This window comes from Anarrhichthys ocellatus, unplaced genomic scaffold (assembly GCF_004355925.1).
Source record: "Anarrhichthys ocellatus isolate YVR2014 unplaced genomic scaffold, GSC_Weel_1.0 scaffold25, whole genome shotgun sequence".
In the NCBI taxonomy this organism is placed as follows: Eukaryota; Metazoa; Chordata; class Actinopteri; order Perciformes; family Anarhichadidae; genus Anarrhichthys; species Anarrhichthys ocellatus.
Genome location: NW_022280055.1, coordinates 1,091,627 through 1,106,750, shown reverse-complemented (window position 1 = coordinate 1,106,750; position 15,124 = coordinate 1,091,627). Strand labels below are relative to the sequence as shown.

Below are 15,124 nucleotides of genomic sequence, written 5' to 3'. Positions count from 1 at the left end.
CATACATACATACATACACATATATATATATATATATATATATATTACGGTATTCACGAGGACAGCTACATCTTCTCTTCATATTTTCAACAGCAGTCGTAACTACGCCAACAGACGCATTCGTCTGAAAGTCACCAGTTAACAGGGTTGCTTGATAAACCGAAACACCTAGCTTCGGTAGCTATCATTGGTAGCTTCTTTAGCATGCTAGCATTAGCTACATTGCTACTTTGCTACCGTTGGAATTTTAGTCGAGCCGTTTGTTTTCAGCCCACTTGTTTAACATATGTTGGTTGTGTAAACGATTTTTTTTACAATACAATACCTACAATATATAGTGAAACACTGCTCGTTAAATTTACATATTTGCGTGTGGAGCATTTCCGGGGTGATTTTATAACTTTTGAACACATGATACATCGTGCCACCGAGAGATTGTGTCACACTCCCCGCAGACCTGTCCCCCGGCCCCAGCGTTCATGTCCACTGCGGTGATAGTAGCCGCTGTTGTCGGCGGTGGCATACTGCTCTTCCTGCGCCGTTTGTTCCCACGACAGAAAGCTGCACAGCTCCTCCGGTATCCAGCCGACACTATGCGAGGAAAGACGGTCATCGTGACCGGGGCTAACTGCGGGATAGGGAAGGCCCTAGCCGGGGAGCTGCTAAAGCTCCATGCCCGGGTCATCATGGCCTGTCGGGACCAGCGGAGCGCCGAGGAGGCGGCTGAGGACATCAAGAAACAAGCGGGACCAGAGCAGGGGGAGGTGGTCATCAAACACCTGGACCTCGCTTCTCTTACATCAGTCCGGAAATTTTGTGAGGAAATCCAAGAGGTAAAATGAGATGATAGGCTACTACAATAGATGGAGTAGTTAGTTTTTTTTTTCCAGCTGAGTTGACAGTTTGTTTAGCTGCTAGATATCAGTTTAGCTTTTTAAATGACAGACTGTCTAGTTCATTCCAGCCATTGTCATGTCCAATACTAAGGAGAGCTTTACATGTACTTCAGCTGCAAAGGGGACTGTCCATGGTGCTGAACTTCAGTATTGATCCTTACCACTGATAAGGGACAGTGCACATTCATAAAACATTCCTGTAAATGCGCCAGCGTTAACCAAGAGGCTATTTGTCATCTGTATTCCCAGGGCAGTTGTTACAAAGTCACCTTAAAAACAGAATATAACATTAAATTGACAAAGTTATGCAATATTTACCCTTTACAAAGCATGCAGAAACAATGAAAAAGAGGGAGTATTACTATAAGTAGAAACATCATTCAGGACACTCTTATACTACATTGTCAAGTACTAACAAGACATGCAACACAGAGGCTCACAAAACAACACATACAAAGCCAATAAATGAGTGCAAATTATGTTAAATAGAAACAATTAATAAATATCATAGATATCAGTGTGATCACCTATAATGAGAGTCTGACAACAGTCACTTAAGCTGAGCCAAACATCCTTTTGATTCTTCATTCAGTACAAGTCAGATTACAAAAATGAGGGTTGCAACCAGCAATTGATCATTTTTGTGAATAAAACACACAAACAAGTGTCCATCACAATTCTCTAAAGCCCAATGTAACATCTTCAAATGTCTTGTTTTGTCCAACCAATCAATTTACTATCTTGTAAAACAAAGAAAAGCAGGAAGTTGGGACATTTATTTGATTAAACATTACTGAAACAATTTATCAATTATCAAAACAGTTATATCCAGCTCTATGTTACTATTATAGCATATTGTTTATTAATGAAGAAATATCTATATTTCCTTTCGTTTATATGCAAAGGTGTTTTAGTCGTTGATGTCATCAAGTTTCAATTTAGCAGTTTTAAATGATTTAAATTTCTCTGACCCTTTAGGAGGAATCCAGGATTGACGTGCTCATCAACAACGCAGGAGTCTACCAGTGTCCCTACACAAAGACAGAGGATGGTTTTGAAATGCAGCTGGGTGTGAATCACCTGGGTCACTTCCTCCTCACCCGCCTCCTGCTGGACCTCCTGAAGACTTCAGCTCCCAGCCGCATCGTCGTGGTTTCCTCGAAGCTTTACAAGAACGGCCACATCAACTTCGATGACCTGAATAGCGAAAGCCAATACGATAAGGCCTTCTGCTACAGTCAGAGCAAGTTGGCCAACTTGCTGTTCACGCTCGAACTGGCTCGCGAGCTGGAGGGCACGGGGGTCACGGTCAACGCTCTCACCCCAGGCATCGTGAGGACCAGACTGGGCAGGCATGTACAAATCCCTCTCCTGGCGAAGCCGCTGTTCTACCTCGCCTCGCAGGTCTTTTTTAAGAGTCCATTGGAGGGGGCCCAGACTCCTCTCTATCTGGCCTGCTCCCCTGAGGTGGAGGGAGTGTCGGGGAAGTGTTTCGCTAACTGTAAGGAGGAGGAGCTGATGGCCAAAGCTACAGATGAGCAGGCAGCCAAGAAACTGTGGGACCTAAGCAGCAGGATGGTTGGACTCCCTAACTGAGCAGAGTACTGTAATGTGGATGGTATGTATTCAATAAAAAAATAAAATAAAAAGCAACCCCACAGACACTGCTCTGCAGGAGATGGCTTTTGAAAAGACTGATTGCCACCATGGGGATAAAACCATTAATTGAATGACATATTGTGCCAATGAAGTGTGTGAATTTGTGAGCAAAAGTGTGCGTTGCAGTGTGTTGAGCACAAAATGTATAAAGCTTTGAATAAAAAAAGATGGTTCAAACAGAGATGCATCGCTGTGTGAAATGATTTCTGCTTTTTATTGACCTGCACCACAATATCTAACCCTGTGAAAAAGTCTTCATCATGAACATGAATATATGTACAAAGCCAATAAAAACACCTCGGTACCTGTATACATGCACAAGAAGTCCGTGTTCTCCTGCAGACATTTATTTAGCTGGGGAAATCTTCCTGTAACCTGTTTATGGAAAAAGGGTTTCTTGTTTAATTACTTGACATTCAAGAAATCAGCTTACTGCAGAAAGATGTAACCCAGCTAGTGAAGACTACAAGAGCATTCACATGAAGTTGTGACTTTTTGTCTTCCTGGAAAGACACTCGGGGAACATGCTAAGATGCTAAGAGGACACACGCTGAACAGTATTTTACTGTCAAAACTACTTTCACACAGTGAAGGAAATTCAGAAACATTTCAGTGCAAACATGCAGAAATAAGAACTGAAACAAAATCATCTGTGTCCAGCAAACCTGGTCAGTCTTGTTTTATGAATACAAAACCTTGATCTTTCTTTATGGCAGCAGTGACCAAGATTCACACACGCATCGAGATCAAGCTCATCTCCTCGTGGTATCCATCAAAGCCCGAGCTGAGTTGTCACCTTCTCCATTGTGAGGTCACATTATTTGTCGTGCTGTGCAAATCCTTAGAAGAGCAGATCCATTCCTACTTCAGTTATTGTACTTGAATGCTAAATTTGTGCATGCTTTAGCATGCATTAGGCAGTGTAAAAAGAAAGAGGAGGTGGGGTGGAAGCCATTAATGTTGATGTGTTTGAAGTGTAAATGATTTCTGCTGTGTCTGAAGGAGACTTATAAATAAGGTTGACAATGTAAATCAGTGACACGCTGCTGCACCGTGACTCCCTCCTGTGGAAGGATTTAATCTCACATGTAAGTCCTCTTTCACCTCGGCAGGAAAGAGATATAGCAATAAATACAGTGTGATATTCAGATGCATAAGTATGAATACAAGATGATTCCTGAAATCACTGTCACATACAGTATGTGATAATAAAACAACTGTTTGCTGAGAATGCTGGATTTAGAGGTTGGACTAATTACGCCTGCAATTAACTATTATTTTCCTCATATCTCCCAAAAATAATAATCGGCCAATTATTGTTGTCATTTGGTCTGTAGATAACAGAAAAACCACAATCACAATTACCTAAAGCCTAATGGGAAGTCTTAAAATGTCTTGTTTTGTCTGACCAATATTTCAAAACCCAAATATATGCCGTTTACTATTACAGAGGATACAGAAGAGCAGCTAATTATTACATCAGAGAAGCTGGAACTTAAGAAATGTTGGCATTTTTGCTTGAAAAATAGTTGCTTTAATTCTTTGTTCATTGATTAATCATCCTTCCGAGGGGAGGTGATGTGTTGCTTTGTTTCACCAACAGTCTGCACTAAAAGATGTATGACTAATTGTTTTGGCCCGACACCTCATTGCAATATATTGATCTAAAAAAAGTTTAAAGGAATACTTCACCCACAAAATAACCGTTTGTATATCAATTACACACCCGTGTAAATTCTGCTTTTCTCGCATGAATCCACGGTGAACAAAGAAACACATGCATCTTAGCAAAAACCTCACTATTTTAAACACTTGGGACTCGTCCGGACTCACACGGACGAGTGCCCGTGCAAGCGTGAGACTGTTTATGCAGAAGTGTTTTAAATAGTAAGGTTTTAGCGAAGGTGCATGTTTGGGAAGTAGTGAGTATACGACTGGATAAATGAGACTTTCGGGAGGATTGTACTGCATGAGTTTTGTGAGTTTGTAAACGGATGTAATGATATAGATTTGATGTTTGATTGGCCCCCATTTGCTTCCATTCGTCAAGACTTTTCTGTTTTTCCATTCTCCGTTCACCGTGTGGCGACATGTGAGAATTCAAGGTAACACGGGGTGATTAATTGATATACAGTTATTTTGTGGATCAAGTATTCCTTTAATCAGCAAACCAATCATAGCACAGTTTCATCAATACTGTATGAAACTTCACAAATGTGGAATTTACTGAAGGGATAATTTTTTAGATATATATTTTAAGGTATTCTATTTATTTCGTCCACACTGTGTATATTTAGTGCCATCATGACACTTGTACCATGCAGCAGAAGAGGAATTGCTTCTGTATGTTGAGTATTAAGTGTTATTTAATGCGTTTGATATGACAATAACTCACACCATAACAAACATTTCCTTGTAGTAATGTAGTGAACAAATAAACCTCTTTCTGTTTTTAGCTTGCTGATCTTGACAACAATCCGCCTCTACAAACCTAATTTTAAATTCACAACAGTGATAGAGCAGGGCTTGGTAGTGACTCAGCAGGCACGCACCACATGGCTGCAGCAATGTGAGTTTGAATAAGAAAGGGTCTCCCTCTTGGTTCAATCACTCAACTTGGATCAGCAGACATGTAATTTTCTTAAAACAACAACCGATCATATGTATACGTGCAAATCCCCCCCAAAGCAACATTTCAACATTAAAAGGAAGGCGTGGGAACGCATATGTATAACTTGTGCTTTATTAGGCGAACAAAACAACCAAAATATATAAACATGCATCGTATGTCAAAGAAACAGGGTTACAGTGGCTTGATGGGGGTGTGGGCATCCAAATCTGAGGTAGAATGGGGGGCAGGAAAACCTCTCCAGGGGATATATAAGAGCAAAGATAAAATAATACTGACTGCAAAGACAGATCTCAAAATGTTCCATCAACAACAACATAACACACCCACCGATACCGTCAAATTCAATCAACAGAAGAAAAACTAAACGTATGTTTCTCATTTTAGGGATTCATTGATTTTGTTGTCCTCATATGTTCAACATTAACACTTAAAGCCTCACAAGGCCAGCACTGATTCAGTCCATTCAAAATAAGGACTGAATCTATGTGCAGTTTATATGCGCGTCAGTTCTCAATTAAATTACCTCTCTGAGTTTTCAAATTTAGGATTGGCAGTTTTTAATCTATATACAAGTTCCCGGTTTATCAAGAGGATTTGCATTTCGTTGGATTGATTTGGATGTATATCTTGCTAACAGCTACATACAAAATATATCACTCAATTTTTAGTTATAAGTATATATTTATACATTTGTAATTTAAATACATACACATTCTTACAAATTGTACGTGCTGCTTGAGCTTCTCACCATCCAACTCTTTTAACGTGACTTACAGTACTTGCTCAGGACAATTGTAGTGTAAACTGTTGCCATCCATTGCCATAAGATCAAAGCTTTTTAAATACTCAGCAATAGTTACATGTTCAACAGAAGGTGTAGCCGGACATAGCAGGGGCCTTGCGTCTTCAGTTCAGAAGTGTCCCATAGAGCTGGGCCTTGGTCAGACTGTCCTTCCTGGAAAGTCCCAAGGAGCCAAATTTTTGGTTGTACGGAGGAAGGGGGGGTGGGGGCGGTGGTGGCAACTGGCTCTCCTGTGCAGGCAGGCTGTGCATCTCCACTTGGTAGTGCTGCAGTTCTGCGGCCATCTCCAGGGACCTCTGGTTCAGAGACTCGGTAGAGCTGTTGGGGCTGGGGTCTACATAATCCGTGCTCTGGCCGCCAGCTGCCACGTTACCCTCCCTGTCTTTGGAGCTCCCTGAGTGGTAGAGGCTGTGCTCCGACCCCTGGCTGTCCTCGGCTCGGTACAGGTGGGCTTGGCTATGAGCCTGCCGCAGCCCTGGGCTGCAGTCGGGGCTTGGGCTGGTGGCTACCCACGGCGGGTCCGCGACACCCCCTCCGTGATGGTAACAGTCAGCCCCCTCCTGGAAGCTGCTGTAGAGCGGGCCGAGTCGGATCTTGGAAGGCCGGACGGAGAAGTGCTGCTCTGAGAAGCTGTAAGGGGAGGCCCGGCCCGGGCTGCGGTAGGTGTGGGCACTCAAGTCCTCCACGCTAAGTTGTCTCCATCGACCAATCAGCTCCTCCTCCTCGGGGGCAAATGTGCTGCCTCGACGGCTGTCTCCGTAGGCAACGCTCGGGGATGAAGAGGGAGGGAGCGGCTCATACGGCTCGCTGAAGCAGGAGGACATGGTGCGGCTGTAGACAGGCGAGCTGCCGTTCTGGTGGTGGCTCAGCTCCGTCTGCTGGAAGGGATGTGCGTTAGCAAAGCCTCTTGGACTGTCCCTCTCCCAGGATGAGTCACTCTTTCTCTCATAGTCCCCTGCATCTCTCCACTCCATGTAGAGGGAATGGTGGTGCGGGGAGGAAGCTGCACTGCTGGGCGGACCGTTGCCTTTGTCTTCGGACCCCCCTCCACTGAAGCTGGAGTAGGAGCTGGAGCCTGCACCCAGTGTGGCAGGGAACTTCGCAAAGTGCTCCTGGGAGAAGCCAACCCTCAAGCCCACAGAGCCCTCCTCTGGGTTGCTGTCGGTGGAGATTTGGGGCCCGTATAGAAGCTTCCTCTGACCGTGGAGATCCATGCTGGGCCTCCGCTCACGGTGCCGGTCATCAGGGCAGTACAGCGCAGTGTCGCTGCTGTACAGGTCAGATTTGTAGGCTGCGCGGAGCCCCAGCCGCTCTCCTGGTCCCAAGCTCTCCAAGATAAACGCATGGTCCTGGGTTTGGGGGCTGGGGGAGCGGGAGGCCTGGCAGCTGCTGCAGGCCTTGTCTGGCTTCTCCAGCACTTTGCCAATGAGAGAGGCCGGGACAGAGTCGGAGTAAGTGTGGCAGAGAGGAGGCTCCTCCATGTGCATGGTCAGTCGCTCCTGAAAATCAGCCGGCAGCTACAAGTGTCAGAGAAAAGAGAAGGGAAGGAAAATACATGTGACATAAGTGTTGCTGTGCCAACAGATGGAGATGCACTGTAGCAATACTTTCTCTACTGATGATTGTTTGAGGGGGGTTTTGCAACTACAACATTTCCAGGCTTTGAAATTCTCTTCAGTGTCAATGGTTTCTTGGACACTTTGAAGACTTGAAAAGACTCCTTGGACGCCGACTATAATCAGAAGGTCTACCAGGCTGTTACATATAAAGGTGCGTCAGACTGTGTGACAATTGTGTACGTTTATTGTATGTCACACTGAGCGATAGGTCTAATGAAAGCTCGCTCACAATCTGTGTCAGATTGTGCTATGAATGCATGGCGAATTGTAAGCACTGCAATGTAAATAGGAAATAGTGAGAATGCATCTCTGCAAGCTTTTCGTCTTTGCCGGAGTCCCACAAACCTTTTCATTACTCACTTGCTGGATCTTATTTTCTTATTTTACTGGGGAAATATCAAATTCACATATGCGAGTGGTGCAACAGACGTCCCTCTCTCTATTTAATTCGAGTTGATAGATTTATTTTTAAAGTCTCAAATTTATATCTAAGATGAACAGACAACTAAAGATTTGAATACTGATATTCCTATTTACTTTTGGCTTGCTCGTATTTCAACGGTATGTCTATGTCTTGTGCCTGGTTTCTTTATTGTTCCCTTTGTTCAGTGTTTGTTTCTTGCATTGATGAATAAAAGCTGGAGCAAAAAAAGAAAGTATTTTTCAGTTTCGCCCCCATCATTGGGAGTGTTTTTTTTCTTCCAAAATGTATTAAAAATGGTGCTTAAAAATGTGTATTGTCCTTCATTTTATGTTGTATTCTGATAGGTTGGTTTGAAGATGTTGGTTGTAGCAACAGTCAAGATTGTGAGAATATGGTTCCTAAATTTCCGACAATGTCAGCAATTTGAAGAAGGTTGTCTTTGGTCAGTGGACGAGTGTCCATGTGGTCTAGGACCACCTTTTTGGATTGATCCACATCCCACATTGTAAAGGGGCCTTAACATGATAACTCTGTATTGCATGAATACTCAGTGTACATTTGTAGTAAGATATCTAACTCATACTACAGTTTACTTTCTTAACTAAATGTATTGCAGTTTCTCGTCCCTGTGCAGTGCAGTGTGCATGTCAGTATGTCACATAGTATAGTGGTGGGAGTATGCCACCACAACATACACCTCTGCATTTACCTGACTTGTCAGGAATAATTATGTTTGTGTCTTTTTTGTCTTGTCATTTTCAAGTGACAAGAGCCGTAAGAAAGAGAAGTGAGAATGAAGGTGAACTGAGTCTCTAGAAGTTGTTCTATTCTGAGCATTTCTAAATGAAAAAAAAAAAGCCTCCATCTACTATATGTGCCTCTCCATAGCAACAAGCATGAAGCAAACTGCAGCCCATCAGCAACAGGAATCTAGTCAGTTGTTCCTAATAAGCAATGAGAGGCGAGCTAATTTTAACTTTGTAGATAGAGGAAAGACTAACACCAAAAGACGTTTTTATCAAAACAGTTTTACTACAACTTGAACCAAACTAAAAGCCCGTCCATACATTGCCCGTCACTTGGGCTTGTTTTGCACAGGATCACAATTAGCTTTTATGTGGCATTTCAGAAATCCGAGCCTAATCGTTTCACGCCCTCGCTGTGGTTGTTTTGCAGCAAAAACAAACGGCTGGAGCACTTCAGTAGGCGCTGAAGGGCCACTGCACTCCTCAAAATGCTGCAGCACAATTCATCAATATGCTTCCGATTAGCTCCCACCCACAGGAGACAGGTGGACATACAGAGCGTGCATGTACCGCCTCTGACCTGCACTCTGTTTGGCAGTAGCCCTGCATAGCAGTGTTTCCCTCCATTACCAATCCTATACTCTGTACAGCGAGGGTGGGTATTTGTTTTTGTGTAAGGGGATATTTTATCAGCCGTACGCAACCAAATGCAGTTTGCATTGATATTTCCATTCAGCCATATGGGCGAAAAACGTGTGGAGGCATGCTTTAACCGCATGGAGACTTGGCAACTTTAAAAGCCACCCCTGTCACATAGGCACAAGGCCAGGGCTGATGCAGCGGAAAGTGGCACCAAGCTGGCCCGGCGTTAAAGCACTCATCGATATCCACACGCATCTTTTCACAAGCAGCAGCGGGGGTATAGCATGATGAGGCTGCAGTGCAGTTTTAGCTCCTTGAACAGTTAACTGTCCCTCACATGTGTGCACAAATTGCCTTGGAGTAGTTTCAGTTGTGCTTCAGACTTAATCATTGTCATAAAATGACATGATTACTAAACCCAGTGCAGTATAATTACACTCTGGCTTAGCTGCATGTTTAGTGACAGGAAGAGAATGACCTGAGAGGACTCCTGTCTCACTGATCGCGGTGCAAACACAAGATTTGTGCTACTGTTGTTTTTCACATCAAAGCCTGTAAGTAATATCAGTTAATTTTAATGAGAATGAAAGGAGAGGTAGAACAGTGAAGAAATACCTTGTTGCAAGTAACAGTCATGCATTTCAAAAGCATCAAAATATACTTAAGTTACAAAAAGTAAAAGTGCTCATTACTGCAAAATAGACCATTTCAAAGTTATATGTATTATATAATTGTATTTGAATTATTGATGCATTCATGTCTAAGCATCACTTTCATGTTGCAGCTGGTAAAGGTGGGTTGCTTAATCTATAATAATTCATAGTTAAAATGTTAATACTATTTCGTATTAATAATCTGCCAAATAAATGTAGTAGAGTAAAACGTATGTTTCCCTTAGACATGTGGTGGACAAAGTCGCATAAATAGAAGCAAAGTACCTCAAAATTGTATGTAAGTAAGTACTTGAGTAAATGTATTCATTTAATTTCCATCACTGGTTTATGTTGGCAATTTGTAAAAAAAAAGCTGCAACTTCTACATTTTTTATGGTTTGATATATAATAAATAGACAAATGTATAAGAGGAAAAGTTATAGTCAATGAAAAGCAAAGTAAAAGTTTTTAAATAACCTTTCAACCTAAAAAAGTAGTGACTGTTGAATTTGTCTCTGTAATATATTGAAATGGAAATGTAATGATAATTATTAGTATAATAATATTTTGATCAATTTGCATGTTATATCGTTTTAATAATTTCAATAGTTTAAGTAAAAAGAAATAAACAAAACCATTTTCACACTTGAATGGTAAATATAATATAATAATACTATGATTTTTCATTCATCCTTGACCAAAATAAATCATGGCTTTCACGGCATAATTACTGTTTCTAAAGTAAATGATTATGTCTAGATTCTCCAGTATCATGTTCAGCTGTGTTAAATTAGCTTCAAACCTCAGTTGAAGGTTATTTAGCCAAAGAACAGCTTTACTTCTCTAATCTCTGGCTTTCCTGCAGTGACAGGCAGCAGTCATCGCTCCACCATGTCTTGTCTCTTATCTCCTCTGCCTCACAAAAGGGCAAGATGACCTTCCGTTATAGTCAAGACAGCACTTTTTTTTTTGTCCATCTCTATGTCATGAGTTGAAAATTCATCTCAGTGCTGCTCAAGAAACTCCTCACTCACATCTCCTCTTCCTTCACAAATCACAGCTATTTCTCGAAATCTTTTCCTTTTACCTGGCTACTGTATGATTAAAAAGTTCAGTGCAAATTGAATTTTGCAGATTTCAGAGCAAAAAGGTTAACTCTAATTGCTTGTGAATTTCATTGACTGAACCTTCTAGGGATTCGACGTGACTAAAATCTTGATAACATTGATGAAACATGTGAAAACATATATTTAGAAGACAAAAAAAAAACAAGATTTGAGCCTGAATGATGTGTAACAGTCAGTGTAGATCTCACCTCGGAGAGCTGCGCCCTGTAAAGAGACTTGTTGCAATGGAGAAGCTGAGCAGCCAGGTTACAGTCCTTCCTGTACATGTCCTACGGAGACACAATCAGAAGACGAGAAATAACATTCAAGGATGAATATGCACTAGTGTTGGTGAGTATTTTCATCATCGCCACTGATTATTCTACCCCCGAAACTTTCTTTGCCTCGAAAACTGAAAGTCTGACTGTTGATAGCTGCAAATATCACGTTCTCTTTGCTTTTATGCAGAATTATGAAGGTTAATAGAAGCAAAAGCGTCTCTCAATGCTCGTGTGTGATCAGTTTTGCTGTGACAACCTTAGCCAAGCATGACAGAACAAAGTTGTGAAAGTATCTTGTTTAGCCGTTTTTTGTTCAAGGCAGGTAAACGAGATGGAGCTATCAATATGCTTTATTTTATTCTCTCAAGATGAAAAAACAACGAGGCTCTTACGTTGTCTTCTTGTAGCTTCTCGATGGTGAGCTTTGCCTCCATCAGGTGGTTGTTGAGGACGATGATCTCTCTGCTAAGCGCTCGCTTCTCATCGTCGTGGTGCTGAGACTGATGACGAGAGAGCCGTTTGTACAAATTGCCAGCATGGAAGGAAGACCTACAGATTTTTAAACACTTTGAAGTTTTCCGTTGAAACAACACTCATCAAAGCGTGCGTCCCACTTTTTACAATCTTTTAATTAATCAAATTCCACTACAGTAATTCACAGAACTGACCACATTTGCCATGACTTGTCTGTGTTCAGGTTTATAATCAATAGTTTGTCACTGAATATACGCTTTGATGATTTTGTTACTTTTTAACATGGTAACAAGCCGAAGAACCCTATATTGTTACCACCTTTACTAAGAGTGGACACTAAAGACACACAGAGCAACTTCGCACATTGAGTATATAAGTGGCAGCAAGATATGCTGTGTAGCTGATTTTTTTTGGTTACTAGGTTAACCAAGAAAGCATGACGTCAGTAAACTGGCTGACGAAGACAGAGTCCAGGTTTGTGTGAAGTTTTCATTCATTGCATGCTAATTCTCCACTAGTGTTTGAGGTAAGTATGACATGAGAGCTGCAATAACAAAAAGTGGCCTTGTCTGCAAAGGTTTTGTTGAACCCGTGTAGCTGTGCGAATACAAGCACACACAAACTATATCACTGTGTTTATCTGTCTTGTAATTACATCCTCTAGTTGTGCAGGGCCATGGGGTCAGATGGGTTTGTGGCACCTGTGGAGTAAACAAGTTTTACAATTACAGAGAGACTTATTCAGCGCCTCTCTCACCCTTGAGAATGGAATACGTGCGATGAATAAATAGCAGCTGATGAGGACGCTTCAAGAGAATAAAAAAGCTGTTGGCGTTTCTTTAAAAAAAAAAATGACCATTTGTCTTGTCGTAAAAAGCCGGGTGACCCTCAGCTCCTCACTGACATCTGGTATCTACCTGCTGTAGCGTTGTAATCACGCCAAGGGCAGCGATGAGTATTACCTTGTGCTGTAACAAACCTCGTCGCTGAGCGTTTTCAGCTGCCTATTCAACAGCAAAGACACCTGATTGTCATACAGTGTTCTCAAGCAGGCTAGTTAATTGTATCTTTCCACCGGCAAAAGCAACATCTGACAAGTGAAGTCAGGTGCGACGCACTGAGGTACAATGGGTTTGCTATCACTCTGCCGTTGGAAGGAGGACAGCCAATTGTAATAGGCCATAATTAACTCCAGCGGTACCGACAGCAGGGCATATTCATATTCAAATTGGCCCTCCAAATGTTCTACACCATGTCTAAACCCCATGACTTGCAAAGGGACTTCTCTTTCTTCTACAGGTACTTTAGCATTAGCGTGTGACTGGATGCATCTCACACACACACGCACACACACGGAGGCTTACACACTTACATTCCTTTGGATCTTTTCCTCCAGATCCTGGTTGATCCTCTGCAGTGCCGAGTAGCTGCTTTGTATTCTAAATGACACAATAGACGACGTAGCTCACTTGCAGATAATAGTTTGTACATATCAGCCGGAGACTCCAAATCGGCATTCTCAGCAGTACACAAGTCAGAGCTAAATTGGATGCCACGGTTTCAGTTTACAGCACTTGAAAGTCATTTTGACATCTCACTGACCTCCCTCTGCTGATGTGATGATTAAGTGAATGTTTTATTCTGTTATATGTGACCCAGAAGGCAGGGGTATACTGTTTAAGGCAAGATAATGATGTGAATTACTCACTCCTTATGCCCGGTGGATCTCAACCTGGGGTGGGAGGCTTTTACGGTGTACCACAAGGTGCAATTCTTGGTCCATAATTATTTAGATTTTTTACAAGTACTATTGTTGTTGTTTTTGCTGTGCCTATTTCCAAGCAGAAGACTTGGCCTTAAATGCATTTTGGCTCTGCTCCAATTCGAGCATTGTCAAGATTACAATCTGCTTTTGACACTTTTCAGAAACGGCTCCTGGACATGTGTCAAATGCTGGTAAGACATTTGTTTCATTCACAAAAACCAAGAAACAATACTTACTCTTACTTGTACTCATAAACTAACAGTAAATAGTACTTGACTATAGGGTCAAAGGTACTTTGTTAAGACACTATTTTACAGGTTTGTATTTCCTTATAATCTACAGGGAATAGTCCTGGAAATGATTTCATAATTTTGTACTAAAAATGTAAATAGAGACAAAATGTGTCTTTGGTTTCTTTGTATTAAATGTTTCTCTTTACATGAAAGAAAAAAACATCCAGTCTGTGCTTGATTATTGAGATTCTCACACTATGAGAAAAAGCCAGCTGGTCCTTCATCAGCAAGAGAAGAAATGCATACTTTCCTTTCTATTTAGGCTTTGAGGGCCTCCTTCCAAACATCCACCGTATATTACATCTCTCTTCAATTTGAAAGCTGCTGTTCACTGTACCAGAACATAACACTAGCTAACTTTAGACCCCCATGAGAAAATACTGAAAGTTCAGTGCATCGCTTCATGGTATATAACTGGAGTGAAAAACAAAGGATTGATAGCTTGAATGTCTCATCTCACTGGATCAATTGAACCTTTTAACTGTGGGCATTTTTGGATAGGATTGTTTTGGATCCTGTTTGTATTCACATGTGTGACTGGGCTATCGTTGTTATCATGTTCCCTCTCTATCCATGTTTTCCCTCTGTACTAAGATTCCTCTTACTATTGTGATTTCAGTCTAAATGAGTTTTACTAATTATGAATGAGAATTTTTTTCCACACATCTTTTCACAACGCAAATCCTAAAACCAGAACCAGGACGGAGAGGGGCAGATTGTCAGACCCTGCAGCAGTGAAATTAGAGGTTTTCTAAAGAGACTACTCGATGACACTATCGCTCTTCTCCACAGGGACCGCCAAAATCAACACAAAATTAAAGTTCCTAATTTTTAGGCACTTGAACATGCGCATGTTGTATGTATTGGGGATCTGAACATTTCTTCTACCACCATGTTGTCCAGTATGTACGCGCCTATACCTGCGCAGTTTGTCAGTAAACTTGTCCAGCTCCTCCTGTGCTCGCCGCAGCTCCGTCTCCAGGTACTGCCGCGTGGAGTCGAACTCACTCTGCAGCAGCTCCAGCTTGTGTGTGGTGTAGGAAAGCCTCTTCCGTAAGTCCTCCTTCTGCTCCTGCAGTGAGCTGCACACACACACACACACACACACACACACACACACACACACACACAC

At 41.9% G+C, this 15,124-nt stretch overlaps 2 protein-coding genes across 7 annotated transcripts in view; one reads left to right on the top strand and one right to left on the bottom strand.

Annotated features, from left to right (window-relative positions):
• The first annotated feature begins 228 nt into the window (after nucleotides 1–228).
• rdh14b (retinol dehydrogenase 14b) lies at nucleotides 229–2,736 on the top strand. Its single transcript, XM_031861545.1, has 2 exons — nucleotides 229–833; nucleotides 1,875–2,736. Exons 1-2 carry the CDS (start codon nucleotides 480–482, stop codon nucleotides 2,490–2,492), a joined length of 972 nt encoding a protein of 323 aa, XP_031717405.1. The 5' UTR covers nucleotides 229–479; the 3' UTR covers nucleotides 2,493–2,736.
• Nucleotides 2,737–5,582: 2,846 nt separating this feature from the next.
• LOC116391186 (brain-enriched guanylate kinase-associated protein) overlaps nucleotides 5,583–15,124 on the bottom strand; it is a 21,939-nt gene continuing 12,397 nt past the window's right edge. For 3 of the 6 annotated variants that reach the window (XM_031861540.1, XM_031861544.1, XM_031861539.1), the window contains 5 exons: nucleotides 14,913–15,074; nucleotides 13,307–13,373; nucleotides 11,853–11,960; nucleotides 11,389–11,469; nucleotides 5,583–7,506 (listed from right to left, as the gene is read on the bottom strand). In XM_031861540.1, the coding sequence (XP_031717400.1) occupies nucleotides 6,094–7,506; nucleotides 11,389–11,469; nucleotides 11,853–11,960; nucleotides 13,307–13,373; nucleotides 14,913–15,074 (1,831 nt within the window). In that variant the 3' untranslated portion in view covers nucleotides 5,583–6,093. Of the gene's footprint in view, nucleotides 7,507–11,388; nucleotides 11,470–11,852; nucleotides 12,010–13,306; nucleotides 13,374–14,912; nucleotides 15,075–15,124 lie in introns of all 6 variants that reach the window. The other 3 variants (XM_031861541.1, XM_031861542.1, XM_031861543.1) reach the window with 1 other exon arrangement.